The 17,641-nt window shown below is 44.9% G+C and overlaps 1 protein-coding gene across 9 annotated transcripts in view; it reads right to left on the bottom strand.

Moving 5' to 3' along the window:
* The window catches only part of RAB11FIP3 (RAB11 family interacting protein 3), a 164,196-nt gene that overhangs the window by 20,259 nt on the left and 126,296 nt on the right, over window positions 1-17,641 (bottom strand). For all 9 annotated transcript variants that reach the window (XM_077449295.1, XM_077449298.1, XM_077449303.1 and 6 more), the window contains 5 exons: window positions 15,059-15,149; window positions 12,897-13,000; window positions 11,628-11,768; window positions 9,541-9,622; window positions 7,565-7,702 (listed from right to left, as the gene is read on the bottom strand). In XM_077449295.1, the coding sequence (XP_077305421.1) occupies window positions 7,565-7,702; window positions 9,541-9,622; window positions 11,628-11,768; window positions 12,897-13,000; window positions 15,059-15,149 (556 nt within the window). The remainder of the gene's footprint in view (window positions 1-7,564; window positions 7,703-9,540; window positions 9,623-11,627; window positions 11,769-12,896; window positions 13,001-15,058; window positions 15,150-17,641) is intronic.

The following is a 17,641-nucleotide window of genomic DNA, read 5'->3' as shown; positions in this document are numbered from 1 at the left end:
GGTACCATGTCACTGATGGCGCCATGGCTGCGACTGACCAGTTTGGTGATCTCCTCAAATGGCCGCAGAAGTCTGCATGTGTCGCGCATGAGCAGCCACTGGCGCGGTGAAAAAAAACCCAGCTCCCCAGAACCGTTTCTTTCGCAGAGTTCATACAGGTAGACGTTAACTGCACGTTTCTGCTGGAGCAGCCTATCAAGCATATAGAAGGTTGAGTTCCATCGCGTCGGGCAATCGCAAATAAGACGTCTGACCGGCAGATGGTGTCGCCGCTGAATGTCAGCAAGGCGAGCCATGGCCGTGTAAGATCTTCTGAAATGGGCCGAGATTTTCCTTGCCTGCCGCAAGATGTCCTGGACCCCAGGGTATTTGACAAGGAATCGCTGCACGACCAAGTTTAAGACGTGTGCCATGCACGGCACGTGCGTGATTTTGCCCTGTTTCAATGCGCTAAGCAGATTGGCACCGTTGTCACACACCACTTTACCAACTGTCAAATTGAGCGGTGTTAGCCACTCATCTGCCTGTGAACGCAAAGCTGAAAGGAGTGCCGGGCCAGTGTGGCTCTTTGCTTCCAGGCACAACAGACGCAGCACGGCATGGCAACGTCTCACCTGGCATGTGGAATAGGTTCTGGGGAGCTTGGGCGGTGCAGTGGAAGAGACGCTAGCAGCGGAAAAGGAGGAGGCAGCTGAGGAGGAGAGGGAGGAGGATGGAGTAGGAGGAGGAGAAGAAGAGTCAGGCCTGCATGCAATCCGTGGCGGTAAAACCAAATCTACACGGGTGCCACGGGTTACATGCTTGACGGCCGTCAGAAGGTTCACCCAGTGGGCAGTAAAACTGATATACCTTCCCTGCCCGTGTTTGCTAGACCACGTGTCTGTGGTCAGATGTATCTTGGCACCGACACTGTGTGCCAGAGATACATTCACTTGCCGCTGAACATGGCCATATAGCTCTGGGATGCCCTTCTCTGAGAAATACTTCCTTCCTGGGACCTTCCATTGTGGTGTTCCAATGGCCACAAATTTGCGAAAGGCCTCCGAGTCCACCAGTTTATATGGCAGTAGTTGGCGGGCTATGAGTTCTGACAAGCCAGCCGCCAACCGTTGGGCAAGAGGGTTATCCGGCGTCATCATTTTTTTACGCTCAAACATTAGGCCCACGGAAGCCTGCCTTTTTGCAGAAAAATGTGAGCTTGGCGTGATGGAAGGTGGAGTGGAGGACAATTGTGAGGAGAGAGGAGAAGGAGAAGTAGAAGACGAGGCTGGACGGTGAGAGCCTGCAGTGTGGCTTTGTGTGTTCCGTTGCTCCCACTGGGCTCGGTGATGGCTGCTCATGTGCCTTCTTAAGGCGGTCGTCCCTAGGTGAGTATTGGGCTTACCGCGACTAACGCGTTGACTGCAAAGATTGCAGATGGCAACGCTATTGTCAGCAGCGGACACGTTAAAAAAAGCCCACACTGCGGAGCCATGTGCCGGTGTCCTGGGAGCGCCAGATGTGACCGTACATGGTCGATGACTCGCTCCTGATACATTTGCAGTCTGCTTTGTCCCTGCTGTGCAATGTAAGTCATTGCTGCTTCTCCTCCCTATCTGCTGGTCCATATCTCCCTCTGAACTCCCCTCCTCTTCCTCTCTTGTGGGCACCCACGTGACATCACTAGACACGTCATCATCAACGTCACCTTCCCCACCGCTATAAGTAGAGTAGGCAGCAACACCGGGGACCAACCTCCTCCTTGGGCTGATCTGGGTACTGGCGTCAGACTGCTGAGTAGCGCTTGTTGCTACCTCCTCTTCCTGATCCAATACCAAGAGTGGCTGCGCATCAGAAATGTCCTCTTGATATGGATCGGAAAATAATTCCAGTGACTCAAGCGGAAGGTATGTGGTGGTGGTGGTGGTGGTCGTGTTGTTGGTGGTAGTGTCTTTGGGGGTGCACATAGCAGAGAGTGAAGAAGAGGGTGCAGATCGAGAGGATGAGGAGGGTGCAGAAGAGTAAGGCTGAGCGAGCCACTCAACCAAGTCTGGTGCATCCTTTAAAGTAATTGAACGCACCTTCTGCAACTTCCCACTTTGGCTCAAGCCTGTTGCTCCTGCCCTACCCCTACCACCCCTGCGGAAGGGCCTGCCTCTTCCTCTGCATGTCATTTTTTAAATGACCCTGTGACAAAACTCTTAGTCCCTATACCGCTGAAGGACTGCTGCAGTATAGGTGAGCGGTCAGCAGTGGTGCACGTCAACCCTATCTATTGTGGACCTATAGCGGTCCTTACAGAACAGCAGACTGTACCGCACTCAAGCCTATGTACCGTAGCACCCTATACCAAGTTACCAGTCCTTATAAGAACTTTTGTGGACCAAGCAGGTTGTGTATTAGTGTTTAGCAGACTGTACGTCAGTCCCTATACCGCTGAAGGACTGCTGCAGTATAGGGCAGCGGTCAGCAGTGGTGCACGTCAACCCTATCTATTGTGGACCGATAGCGGTCCTTACAGAACAGCAGACTGTACCGCACTCAAGCCTATGTACCGTAGCACCCTATACCAAGTTACCAGTCCTTATAAGAACTTTTGTGGACCAAGCAGGTTGTGTGTTAGTGTTTAGCAGACTGTGCGTCAGTCCCTATACCGCTGAAGGACTGCTGCAGTATAGGGCAGCGGTCAGCAGTAGTGCACGGCAACCCTATGTATTGTGGACCGATAGCGGTCCTTACAGAACAGCAGACTGTAACGCACTCAGGCCTATGTACCGTAGCACCCTATACCAAGTTACCAGTCCTTATAAGAACTTTTGTGGACCAAGCAGGTTGTGTGTTAGTGATTAGCAGACTGTACGTCAGTCCCTATACCAATGAAGGACTGCTGCAGTATAGGGCAGCGGTCAGCAGTAGTGCACGGCAACCCTATGTATTGTGGACCGATAGCGGTCCTTACAGAACAGCAGACTGTAACGCACTCAGGCCTATGTACCGTAGCACCCTATACCAAGTTACCAGTCCTTATAAAAACTTTTGTGGACCAAGCAGGTTGTGTGTTAGTGTTTAGCAGACTGTGCGTCAGTCCCTATACCGCTGAAGGACTGCTGCAGTATAGGGCAGCGGTCAGCAGTGGTGCACGTCAACCCTATCTATTGTGGACCGATAGCGGTCCTTACAGAACAGCAGACTGTACCGCACTCAAGCCTATGTACCGTAGCACCCTATACCAAGTTACCAGTCCTTATAAGAACTTTTGTGGACCAAGCAGGTTGTGTATTAGTGTTTAGCAGACTGTACGTCAGTCCCTATACCGCTGAAGGACTGCTGCAGTATAGGGCAGCGGTCAGCAGTGGTGCACGTCAACCCTATCTATTGTGGACCGATAGCGGTCCTTACAGAACAGCAGACTGTACCGCACTCAAGCCTATGTACCGTAGCACCCTATACCAAGTTACCAGTCCTTATAAGAACTTTTGTGGAACAAGCAGGTTGTGTGTTAGTGATTAGCAGACTGTACGTCAGTCCCTATACCAATGAAGGACTGCTGCAGTATAGGGCAGCGGTCAGCAGTAGTGCACGGCAACCCTATGTATTGTGGACCGATAGCGGTCCTTACAGAACAGCAGACTGTAACGCACTCAGGCCTATGTACCGTAGCACCCTATACCAAGTTACCAGTCCTTATAAGAACTTTTGTGGACCAAGCAGGTTGTGTGTTAGTGATTAGCAGACTGTACGTCAGTCCCTATACCAATGAAGGACTGCTGCAGTATAGGGCAGCGGTCAGCAGTAGTGCACGGCAACCCTATGTATTGTGGACCGATAGCGGTCCTTACAGAACAGCAGACTGTACTGCACTCAGGCCTATGTACCGTAGCACCCTATACCAAGTTACCAGTCCTTATAAAAACTTTTGTGGACCAAGCAGGTTGTGTGTTAGTGTTTAGCAGACTGTGCGTCAGTCCCTATACCGCTGAAGGACTGCTGCAGTATAGGGCAGCGGTCAGCAGTAGTGCACGGCAACCCTATGTATTGTGGACCGATAGCGGTCCTTACAGAACAGCAGACTGTAACGCACTCAGGCCTATGTACCGTAGCACCCTATACCAAGTTACCAGTCCTTATAAGAACTTTTGTGGACCAAGCAGGTTGTGTGTTAGTGATTAGCAGACTGTACGTCAGTCCCTATACCAATGAAGGACTGCTGCAGTATAGGGCAGCGGTCAGCAGTAGTGCACGGCAACCCTATGTATTGTGGACCGATAGCGGTCCTTACAGAACAGCAGACTGTACCGCACCCAAGCCTATGTACCGTAGCACCCTAGACAGACCAAGTTACCAGTCCTGATAAAGAGCTTTGTGGAACAAGTGAGTTGTGAATGATTAGCAGACTGCAGCAGAAGGGCAGCAGTCAAGTATAATATTCTTTCTATATTTGGAAGAAAGAATATTATACGTGTACAAGCCTATTACCGTACCACTGATACCAGTCCTGAAAAGAACCTTTGTGGAACTAATAGTAACAGCAAGTCTTTAAAATTATCCTCACTGCCTGACACACTGCTTCCTGCCTGTCCCTATACAAATTGGCAAAAAAGAGTAGGCTGGAACGATTAGCTGGAACAGCTCTTTTGTGGACCTGATAGTAACAGCTAATGATGATGATGATGATGATGATGAAGAAAGACTAATCTGGCTGAGCTGTCCCTAAAATAGCAGCATACAGCGCTCTGTCCCTTTATCTAAACTGACAAAAGAAACTCAGGCTGCTGACCTAACACCTATACCAGTCCTGAAAAGAACTTTTGTGTACCAAATAGCTAGCGTTTTCTCTGTCCCTACTCCACACAGGATCCTTTCCCTACAGTGACAGAAGAAAGAATGTAAAATGGCCACCGGATCGGGTGTATTTATAGGTTAGGGGGAATGTCCAAGTGTCCATGAGCTGTCATGTCTCAATTGGTTGTCCTGTAACACATGATAAACGTGTCACGAAAGGTTAAAGTTCTTGTATACATTAAACACGTAAGTCCGCCGGGGCGAACGACGGAAAAAGGCGTTCGAACCCGCGGACGGCGAAAGTCGGAAATTCGCCGCGAAACGACCGCCGGGCGAACCGTTCGGCCATCACTACCCATCAGTTCCTCACAAACGTGCATTAGGTAGTCAAAATGGATTTGAAATTTATACCCTGAATGCCTGATGGTGCACCCTGTATGTTGGGCCTCTCTATATGGCCAGGCTGTGAAAAAGTCTCAGCCCTTGTACACACAGTCGGACATTCTGACAACCAAATCCGTTGGATTTTGTCCAGCGGATTTTGTCCGAAACTGTTGCATACACACGGTCGGACAATGTTGAAGAAAAATCCGATTGTACATAACGTGATGAGGTTATTTCGTTACGACAGGACTACGTTCAGGCTAGTAGCCAATAGCTTTGGTCTAGGAATTTGATCTGAGCATGCGTGGCACTTTGTCCGTCAGAGTAGGCTACACATGATCGGAGTATGTCCGATCGGAGCATTTTGGCGGAAAATTTTACGGACAAGTTGAACAAACAAATGACGGAAACAGTCCAATGGAGACCACACACAGTCGGATTATCCGACAAAACGGTCCGATAGGACACATTCCGTCGGAATCTCCGACCGTGTGTACAAGGGCTTACACATGTGGTATCGCCGTGCTCAGGCTGAGTAGCAGAATATATTTTGGGGTGTCATTTTTGCTATGTACATGCGGGAAATATCTTTGTGTTAAAAAATAAAAATAAAAATTGCGTTTTAATTTTCTTTCCACATTCAGTCAAAAGACTCATTATGCCTCACAGAATATACATTGGGGTGTTTACTTTCCAAAATGGGGTCATTTTTTTGTGCGTTTCAATTGCCCTGGTGCTCCAGGACCTTCAAAAGTGTAAGATAGAATGCCTGATGGTGCTCCCTGCATGTTGGCCAGGCTGTGTTAAAGTCCCACACATGTGATATTGTTGTACTCAGGAGGAGTGTCTTGTATTTTGGTGAAATTTGTGGTATTCGTATGCTGTGAGAGAAAATCCCTTAATATGACAATTTTGTGGAAAAAAATAAAAATAAAAATCTTCATTTTGCAAAGAATTTGGGGAAAAAATGACGACTTCAAAAAACTGACAATGCCTCTTAATAAAAACCTTAGACTGTCTACTTTCTAGAAAGGGGTCATTTGGGGGGTATTTGTACTGTCCTGGCTTGTAAGGATCTCAAGAAATAAGATAGGACGTCAGTACATCAGGTGTGATCAATTGGCACCATAGCTTGTGGACTCTAACTTTCAAGACCAAATAATTTATACAGAGTTGGATTATTTTTACCAAAGATCTGTAGCAGTATAAAATTTGGCCAAAATTTATGAAGAAAAATTACTAATTTTCAAAATTTTATAACAGAAACAAAGAAAAATACATGCGCAAAAACAATAGTGATCAAATACTACGAAAAGAAAGCTCTATTTGTGTGAAAAAAGGACAATTTCATATGGGTACAGTGTTGTATGACTAAGTAATTGCCATTGAAAATGTGAGAGCACCGAAAGCTGAAAATTGGTCTGGTTAGGAGGGGGGTTTAGGTGCCCAGTGGGCAAGTCGTTGACCACTTGCCGACCAGCCGCTGCTATTATACTGCGGAAGGTCGGCACAATCCCGCGAGCCATCATAGTTATACATTGGCTCCTTTAAGCGGGATAGCAGGCGCACACGCTGCACTGCGGGGGGTCCGATGCTAGCGGCCGACAGTCGCGATGACCGCCGACCACGAGCGGTCGCAGGCACTAGAGGCAGAACAGGGATGTGTGTGTGTGTGTGTGTGTGTGTAAACACACAAAACCCTGTTGTGTGAGAGACAGATCGTAAGTTCCTAATAACGATCTGTCATTTACTCTAGGTTAGTCCCCTCCCCCTACAGTTACAAAACACACACAGAGAACACAGTTAGCCCCTTGATCGCCCCCTAGTGTTAACCCCTTCCCTGTCAGTAACATTTACACAGCCATTACTAGTAAAAAAAATTATGTGTGTGTGTGTGTGTGTGTGTGTGTGTGTGTGTGTGTGTGTGTGTGTGTGTGTGTGTGTGTGTGTGTGTGTGTGTGTGTGTGTAAAAATGCTATAAATCTATCTCCTATTTTGTAGACACTATAACTTTTGCACAAACCAATCAATATATGCTTATTGCGATTTTTTTTTTACCAAAAATATGTAGAAGAATACATATCGGCCTAAACTGAGAAAAAAAATTGCTTTAAAAAACAAAACAAAATGGGGATATTTATTATAGCAAAAAGTACAAAACATTGCGTAGTTCCCAGCACAGAATGCAGCAATCTTTACCCGGAAGTGGGAGCAGATACCTAGATTTGACAGGTATCCGCTCCCCCCGAAAGGTGCCAAACATGGCGCCAGAGGGTGGGGAGGAATCCGATCCATGGAAGTACTATTTCTGGGTGGAACTCCGCTTTAAAGGAAGGAAGGAATGAGGTCACATGGGAGTGAGATGAGGTGACAAGGAATGAGGTCATATAAGACACCAACGAGATCATTATATTCTTACCTCTTGGCATCGTTCTTTCTCTGTCTGTTGTTTGTGTAGCTCTTTACTGAGTTTTCCTCCCAGTATTCTGTTCTGTTCCTGGTGGTCTTGGAGCTGTTGCTGGAGGTCCTCCACCTCATTCAGCAGTTTATACTTCTCCTGTAGATAATTTTAACAGATGAAAGGAGAAATGCAATAACGGTAGAGCACAGAATGATTAAGGTGCTAAATTACTACCCAGCAACTCTATGTCCGCCAGCACCTGCTGATCGTCCTTTGCAGAGGCAGAACAGCAGTCTGCCTACGTAAACAAGGCAGATTACCATTGTGTCAGTAGGGAAGGCTTGAATCCTGTCTTCCTGCAAAGCAGGGACAAGAATCCATGTCTTCCCTTACTAAAAGCACCTCCACAGTACACAAACACTGGCTAGGCACACATTTAACCCCATGATGTTAACCCCTTCCTAGCCAGTGTCATTAGTACAGTGACAGTGCACATTGTTAGCACTAATCACTGTATCAGTGTCACTGGTTCCTAAAAAAAAAAAAAGTGTCAAAAATGTCAGTTAGTGTCTGATTTGTCTGCTGCAATATCGCAGCCCCGTTATAAGTCGCCGATTGCCGACATTACTAGTTTTAAAAAAAAGAAAAATCCATAAATCTATCCCATAGTTTGTAGACGCTATATCAATAAACGCTTACTGGGATTTTTTGTTTACCAAAAACATGTAGCAGCATACATACTGGTCTAAATTGATAAAAAGAAATTAGATTTTTTACATGTGTTTTATAACAGAAAGTAAAAAATATTTTTTTTTTATTTGTCTGTCTTTTTTGTTTATAGCGCAAAAAAACACAGAGGTGATCAAATATCACCAAAAGAAAGCTCTATTTGTGTGATAAAAGGACGAAGTTTCTTTGGACACAGTGTCGCACGACCATGCAATGGTCAGTTAAAGTGCTGCAGTGCCGTATCGCAAAAATTGCCTGGTCATGAAGGGGGGTAAATCTTCTGGAACTGAAGTGGCTAAATCCACAAAGATTTAATACTCACAGATGTATAAAAAAAAACAGTAGGCATATAACAGCTCTGAAGGAGGAAGCTAGTCTCCAAAAACACGTTAGCTTTCCAATCAGATGGTCCAATGACGAGACATACCATCCATGGCTAAAGAATTCATGTTATATGCCTGCTGTTTTTAGAAGTTTGTGAATATCCATTTGTCTTTCAGAATTTAAAGGGGAAGTCCACCCTAAGACTAAAATCTCTACATCTACAGAAATCCATGATATAAGCTTAACCTATCTAGCCCTGTAAAGAAGAAATCCCTATAAATACCTTTTTTGAAGCCGCTCCAGTCCAGTCTCCAGCGGCGGAAGCTCTGCAGAGGAGACAGCCAACAACGGCTGTGTAATGAACGGGGAGTGGTGTCACCCATAGATTTACTATGGGGCTTTTGTAGTCTGCTGTGTCCTCTGCACCCGCTTCAATATTGAAGCCACCGCTGACAGCTCAGCATGGGAACGGATCAGCTTCAGGAAAGGTCTGTATATCGATTTCTTCTTTACAGGGCTAGATAGGTTAGTCTTAAATCATGGATGCCTGTAGATGTAGAGATTTTAGTGTTAGGGTGGACTTTCCCTTTAATAAATTGTTTGGTGGTAATGCACAACGAGATGGCGCCCTCTTGTGTGTGTTTTTTGCAGTTTCCCTAATCTGTGGATACAGTTTTTTTTTTTATATTGCAGGGCAATCCAACAGTTGGATATCATCTGCAAAATTCTAAGCTAAAACATTCATTACAAAACAATTGAGGAATCTTGCCATGAGGGAATGACACCGTCATTGTAGCCTCGTGGGAAGGGTATGCGTCTGAGGTCTTGAACACACATGTGAAAAAGTTGTGAATAGGTGAGAGCTGTGTACCTTCTAAGAGCTGACAACATTCGTTTTGTTTAGCATCTGTCTTCAGCTACATGACACGGTAATTGCTTACCTCTTCTAACCTCTGTGCTGTTGCCTTGAAACCCGGTAGCTGAGACCGGAGATCTAAATTCTCATTTTCTAGCTCTTGAAGTCTGCAGAGAAAAAGAGTAATTACTACATTGCAATTTCAAAACACCCCAATCAGAGGGCATATTTTCCACATATACAGTGCCCTGAAAAAGTATTCATACCCTTAGAAATTTTCCAAATTTTGTCATGTTACAACCAAAAACGTAAATGTGTTTTATTGGGATTTTATGTGATAGATCAACACAAAGTGGCACATCATTGTGAAGAGGAAAAAAAGAAAAAAAACAATAAATGGTATTTAAATTATTTTTTACAAATAAATATTTGTAAGTGTGGCGTGCATTTGTATTCAGCCCCCTTTACTCTGATACCTCTAACTAGGGGTGCAACGGATCAAAAAACTCACAGATCGGATCGTTCCTTGGATCAGAGTCACGGATCGGATCCTTTTTCGGAGCAGCAAATAATAATTTAATTTGCAAAAACCTGTGAAAATTCCACCACCATATAGTCCCTACTGTAATATTGGCTGAGCATGGCTGGGTACGGCTGGGTATTGCAGGGTATGGGCAGAGTATTGCCAGGATGGCTGCTTCCATCGGATCTCTCCCCTCCACTGTACAGATTAGTACAGAGAGGGGAGAGAGGAACCGGCGTGATGACATGTTGACACCGTCGGAGCGATCACATTGTAAACGGCCTGGGTGTAGAAAGATGGCCGCCGCTTCGGAGCTAGGCCGAAGCTGCGGCCTTACCTAAGGCCAGGACCGCGGAGCGCGGCATGTGCCGATCCAAGCGGGGTGACCCGTTCGGATCACGGATCGTGACGATCCTTTGCACCCCTACCCCTAACTAAAATCTAGTGAAACCAATTGCCTTCAGAAGTCACCTAATTAGTAAATACAGTCCACCTGTGTGTAATTTAATCTCAGTATAAATACAGCTGTTCTTTGAAACCCTCGGAGGTTTGTTAGAGAACCTTGGTGAACAAACAGCATCAGGAAGGCCAAGGAACACACCAGACAGGTCAGGGATAAAGTTGTGGAGACGTTTAAAGCAGGGTTAGGTTATAAAACAATATCCCAAGCTGTGAATGTCTTATGGAGCACTCTTCCATCCATCATCCAAAAATAGAAAAAGTATGGCACAACTGCAAACCTACCAAGACATGGCCGTCCACCTAAACTGACAGGCCGGGCAAGGAGAGCATTAATCAGAGAAGCAGCCAAGAAGCCCATGGTAACTCTGGAGGAGCTGCAGAGATCCACAGCTCAGGTGAGAGAATCTGTCCACAGGACAACTATTAGTTGTGCACTCCACAAATCTGGCCTTTATGGAAGAGTGGCAAGAAGAAAGCCAGTTTTTGAAAGAAACCTATAAGTCCCATTTACAGTTTGCGAGAAGCCATGTGGGGGACACAGCAAACATCTAGAAGAAGGTGCTCTGGTCAGATGAGACCAAAATTTAACTTTTTGGCCTAAAAGCAGAACGTTATGTGCGGCGGAAAACTAACACTGCACATCACCATGAACACACCATCCCCACCGTGAAACATGGTGGTGGCAGCATCATGTTGTGGGAATGCTTTTCTTCAGTAGGGACAGTGAAGTTGGTCAGAGTTGATGAGAAGATGGATGGAGCCAAATACAAGGCAATTTTAGAAGAAAACCTGTTAGTCTGAAAAAGACTTGAGACTGGGGCGGAGGTTCACCTTCCACCAGGACAATGACCCTAAACATATAGCCAGAGCTACAATGGAACTAGAGGTGCAAAGCTGGTAGAGACATCCCCAAAAAGACTTGCAGATGTAATTGGAGTGAAAGGTGATTCTACAAAGTATTTATTTGTAAAAAAAAAATTGAAAACCATTTATAATTTTCCTTCTACTTCACAATTATGTGCCACTTTGTGTTGGTCTATCGCATAAAATACGTTAACATTTTTGGTTGTAACATGACAAAATGTGGAAAATTCCAAGGGGTGCGAATACTTTTCCAAGGCGCTGTACATCTCTGGCAAGCGATCAGGGCCAGCCTGATTGGCTCCCTCCAATCACACAACACATACCTAGCTTTAAGACTGGTTAGCCGATAGCTGCGGTCACGCTCCATCTTGCGCAGCTCGTCTCTGTGTTTTCGAGTCTCTTCACTTTGAACCTCATCTGACCGCACCTCCTGATCTTTAAGCTGCTCTTCTAGCGCATGCGCCCTGATTAGCAAAAAAGGGGAGGTGGCATTAGAATTAGAAAAAGAGTAGTAGGTGCATTATAGCTCCAATCTCAAATGTTCTGCATTACACTATAACATAAAGTGAACCTGTGGCCAGACTACGGACATCAAAGCAAGTCCATATTGGCCTCTTCAGATGCAGGCACTGTGGTGCAATTCACAGCAGTAGCATTGAAGTCATTTGGGTGGTTCTTTCAGCAGGTCCATCACCCTGCTCCTCCCCTTCAAAGCTCCTGTGTTTATATTAGAAGGCTGGAAGTGTACCAAGTCACTACTGGATGTGGGAGCAGGGTGAGATAAGCTCCAATAGAACAAAGTTTCACTCCTGCTGGCCAAACCAACGACGTGTCTCTCACTTGTTGCTCCTTCACTACCAATTCTGTAGCAAGTATGATCTTTATGTATCTAAAGCTGAATTTTCTCTTCAGCACACCATCCTTCAGTCACACTTTGTCGTCATCATCTACAATGCAGGACCGGCAGCCCTGCTTTGTAAGTGAGGAAGCAGAGGGCTGGGGGAGCAAAGGATAAGAGGTAAAGACTGCATTTCAAGCCACCATAGACAAAAATGGGCATTTAAAGTGGTCCTAAACCCATATTAAAAAATAAATAAAAATAAAAACCTGCAAGACAAAGGCATAATGAGCTAGTATGCATCGCATACTAGTTCATTATGAAATGCTTACCTTAAATCGAAGCTGTTGCAGTGGTCCCCGTACACCGATGTGACCGGCGACATGTCTCCCGGAGTTATTTCCGGGTTCACAGGCTATAGCACTGCGATTGGCCAGAGTCTCGATGACATCAGTCATGGCTCAGGCCCTTTACAAATGGTATGATGGAGCCGTTTTTTCAGTGCGTATGCGCCAATGACGGCAGCGTAATCGTATATGGTAAATATCTCCTAAACCATGCAGGTCTAGGAGATATTTACAGTACCTACAGGTAAACCTCACCATAGGCTTACCTACAAGTGGTGTAGCAGGGTTTAGCCCCACTACAAGGGTAGCTTTAATTTTTACTAATAGTTTTACCCAACTTTGAAGCACGCATGCTTTTCTGTACTTAAATCGCTGCAACCTCCCCCCCACTACTACCACCTACTTACCTGTGAAGTAATTGCAGATTCTCTTGTCGGAGTCGGTTCTGTTGCTCGTTTGTGGTGGCTGCATCTCTCTCCAATTCGCTCACCCGCTGCTCTAGGTACAGAACCTACAGGAGAAAAGAGGCAACTTCAGCAAGGCAGGAAGAAAAGTTTAAAGAAAAAAAGAGTAACATGTTAACTTAACCCCATGAGCTGATAACTATCCAGCAAGCACTGAAATGCCTCCCCTGTCAAACCATTAAATTGGTTGTAAACTCTTGCATATATCCAGTGAAGTGACTGGCCTCAGGTTATACACAGAGAAGAAACAAATCTTCCTATATAAGTTGTAACTGTTTATCTGCAGTCTTCTCTTCTCTGCATCCATTCAAAGTTGCACATTTATAAAGCTTATCTGTGCTGTCAGAAAAAGGGCAGAGAGCTGAAATTACACTCTGCAGAGCTCAGTGAGTAGAGTTCTGAGAGCTGATTGGAGGGGAGGGAAGGGACACCCCCCCCTTTCACGCAGCACACAGGATCAGAGCTGAAGCTGGAAATCAAATGGAGGTCCCACCCCCAGCACCTTTTTTTCCCTTGGTGTCAGGAAAATTTATCAGAAGTGACCCATGCTGATAGCAGAGGAAGGAAGCAGCAAACAGAAATGACACTTAGTGCTCCTAATTATGAAAAGTACACACTATAGAGGGATAAGCTTTGTTCATATTTCATGTCTAAGGTTTACAACCAATTTAAGCTACAACTTTTTTTTATAAAGTGAAGTGGGGAAGGGTTAGAGCCAGTTTTTTTTTTTTCAGCTCAGAATGTGTTAATAGAGACCCGGTCTAGTCTCTAAACAAAAAGGCGACATTATACGGACCTCTGTTGCCTGTCTCCCCCACTGCACACTGTGTTTTCTTCTGCTGGCCCCTACATCACCACCATGTCCTACAGTGGCGTAAAGGCCAGAGGACGGAACCACTGTCTGACAGGGACACAGTTATTAGACTCCTACAAAAGTACTGAATGATGAAGAGCCTCACAGAGTCTGCAACACTAAAACAAAGGGGAGGCAGGAGACATGGGCCATCAAAGAGGTGAGTATACTACACTTTTTGATTTGTTTAAACAGAGTCTCCAAAAAGAAAAATTAAATTTAAAATTTTGCTGCTTTAAAGTGGAGCTAAACATACCTTTCCTTCCCTCACCGGACTCTTCTTCTGGTTTCTGGTCTTTGTCTGTCTTCATTGGCCAGTGTGTGAGAATGTCACTCCTGGGCAAGCACTGTGAGCAGCAGGTAAGTGCATTTTATTGCAGGTCTCTTCTGCAATAAAGAGCCTGAATGCTCACAGTTTGGTAGCGGAACTTTACTTTTGCTTTAAAGTGAAAATAAAGGCTATATCTATATTAACTTCTCCTGATCTATCTCCACTTTCTCTCCTCTCTCCTTAGATATTTCACACCAGTGTACCACATATATGCTGTTGATGATGGAGCACGATCTTCCAGACGACCAGTTGAAGGTGAAATACTATTCCTATACCACAGCTAATTAACACACGAAGGCGACGGGTAAAGTCATCATCAGAAGCGCCGGATCTTAGACATTATAAAATGTAGTGTATAAGCTGATCTACTGTTTTACTTACCTGGAAGGCTGCGTCCTCCTTACAGACACAAGATATTGTGAATATCCATGCTTTCTATATCCTATATGTACTCTGTTAAGCCGTTGAAAACTTCAATAAAATTATATTTGAAAAAAAATAAAATAAAGGCTATATATATTTATTTTTTAAGAGGAGGTCCGCCCGCCCCTTTAAAAAATTAAAAGTCAGCAGCTACGCATACTGCAGCTGCTGACTTTTAACATTAGGACACTTACCTGTCCTAGAGTACAGCAATGAGGGCACGTCAGGCGATCTTCGAATCGGCTGGGCGGGTGCTGCCGCGGCCATTGCTTTTAAGGGAACCCAGCAGTGTAGCCTTTCGGCTTCACGGCCGGTCCCCTACTGCGCATTTGCGAAGTGCGCTGCGCTGTTTCACTGGCTGGCAGAAGAGGAGGGAGGAGGAGGGGGACCCAGTTGCTGACGTAGATCGCTGCAGCCTAGTCTCCCAGAAGTGGGACAGGATACCTGCAGAATTAAGACCCCAATATTTAGCGAATAACCTTTCAGAGGCGAGGTTACCTTGTCGGTGAGATCCGTGTCATCATATGCCATCTCCGTCTGCTGCTGTTCAACCGGCTCTTCCTCCAGGAATCCGCTGTGATGCAGTCTCCTACAAAACAAAAAACAAGTTTAAGGTCTCATGTACACTGCTGCTGGTAAACGGACATTTAGGAGCAGTTGGGCATTTTTTTCAGCTGCCCCTGAACTCTCCTTTATTTTATCTTATCTGTACTTGTATACAGGGTCGTTTATAGGCAACTCGTGTTTCGTTTACAGTCGTTTTTCATTTTAACAAAAATCGTTTAGAAGAGGTTAAACAACGTCCCGTGTACATGAAGCCTAAAAGGATTGGAAAGAATGAAGGGGCACCTCACAATGATGAAGAGTTCATACACTAGCAGATTCATCTAACACAGATCTTCTCTGCTAAAAGTGCATCCGCAATTGCCAAAATTCAGAGAGGAGACACCTGCCCCTATACAGAACAGCTGGGAATGAAAAATACTAGTGCAGGATCTGAGTGATGCATGTGACTGGTTGTCAAATGTACACTTCCGTGGTTTCAAAACCGATCTGATTGGTCAGCAGCTGCCCACATGACTGATAACTGGCCAACCTGGCCATTAGGACTACTTCACACGATGTGCAGTTATCTGCATTTTTCCGCACTGGATGGGCACAGATTAACTGCAAAGACACCTAGAAAACAATAGTTTTCTATGTGGCACGTTCACACTACAAGGTTGAGTTTGTATGCGTTCCAGGGATGTACGTTAAAATGTAACATGCTTGTATTTGAAGACACAAATGCTTGCAAATACATTGAGACACACTTAAATGCCTAATATGCCTTTAAAATTACATTAAGCTGTTCTACTATAACTATTTGCTGTATCGCTATTGTCGATAATACCCAAGAGCCTATTTTTTTTTTTTATTTTACTCCACCTTCAGTGGGCTGTCTTTGTTTGTGGGCTTCATTGGACTTTTTTTTCAAAAATTCTGACGGACCTAGAAATAGAACGTGTTTTAAATCTTTCCGACGGAATCAATTCCTATCGGGAAAATCGTTCGTCTGTATGCTGTTCCGACGGACCAAAAACGACGCAAGGGCAGCTATTGGCTACTAGCTATTGAACTTCCTTTTTCTAGTCCGTCATCGCGTTCTAAACGAACGGACTTTGGTGTGATCGTGTGTAGGCAAGTCCATTTCAGCGGAACTTCGTTGGAACTCCATCGGAAAGACCGTCAGAGTGTACGCGGCATTATTCTCAGAGTGGATTCTATATTTTGCTCCCTAACCATATAGTTGGTTATTTATATTTACCACTGCATAGAGATATTTAAGAATTTTAAACTTTACATATTAACTAAATTATACGCCACACTTTTTTTTAATTTATTTTTTTTTTTTAAGGTTATTAACCGATAAATCAAAACAATAATTGGCCAACTAATCAATTATGAAAATAATCGTTAGTTGCAGCCCTAGTCCAAAGCATCCACCAGCTTTTCTTCCCATACTGCATCCTGGTGCCATCGGTCCTCCAGATAAGCAACGCACACACACTTGGCCATCCACATGAAAATGTGATTCATCAGACCAGGCCTCCTTCTTCCATTGCTCTGTGGTCCAGTTCTGATGCTCATGTGACCATTGTAGGCAATTTTGGCTGTGGACACGGGTCAACATGGGCACCCCGACCGGTCTGTGACTACACCACTCCATAAACAACAAACTGGAATGCACTGTGTGTTCTCTGACACCTCTCTATCAGAACCAGTATTAACTTTTACAGCAATTTGAACTACAGTAGCTCTTCCACTGGATTAACCTACATGGGCAAGTTTTCCTTCTTGACCACTGCAGACCGGAACATCCCACAGGAGCTGCAGTGTTGGAGTTGCTCTGACCCAGTCAACTAGCCCTTACAGATTGTCCCTTCTCACAGTCCCTCAAAACCTTATGCTTGCCCAAATCCTTGTTTTTCTGCTTTTAACACATCAACTTCTGGGACAACATGTTCACTTGCTGCCTAATATATGCCAACCAATTTCAGATGCCATTGTAACAAGATAATCAAAATCATTCACTTTACCAGTCAGTGGTCATAATGTTAAGGCAGATCGATGTATATTATACAAACACAAGAAGCCAAAGACTGGGGATAAGCCCTGGTCTATAGTGTTTCCTGGCGACTCAACCACCATATGTAGTGAGAAGCCATTCCTCCTATTTACAAAGGAAGGATTGCTTATCTGTATTTCCCTTGCTGAGCCTGTGTTGTTTCATGACCTTCCTTTGCTTGCAGAAAATACTGCTGCATGAAAGTTCTGATAACTACAACAGTATGTTACCAAACAAGTTCTCAGGGGATCACCTTCCATTCCGTCTCCCAGACCACATAATAGCTGCAGAACACAAATCGATTCTAGTGCGAGCAAACCAGCTGCCATCTAATGCCCCTCACATTGGTATTCTTATTCATTACAGATTACACGTAAAGCAAACCTTTACTTGTATAAAGTACTGCAACTGACCAAAGGCGTTAGGCCGGCCATAGATGGTGTGATTTTCTTTTCTGCAACCAAAATCGCTAG

The sequence above is a fragment of the Lithobates pipiens genome, unplaced genomic scaffold (assembly GCF_037356315.1).
Source record: "Lithobates pipiens isolate NorthernLeopardFrog02 unplaced genomic scaffold, aLitPip1_a1.2 Scaffold_22, whole genome shotgun sequence".
Classification (NCBI taxonomy): Eukaryota; Metazoa; Chordata; class Amphibia; order Anura; family Ranidae; genus Lithobates; species Lithobates pipiens.
This window is presented reverse-complemented; position numbering and strand designations above follow the sequence as displayed.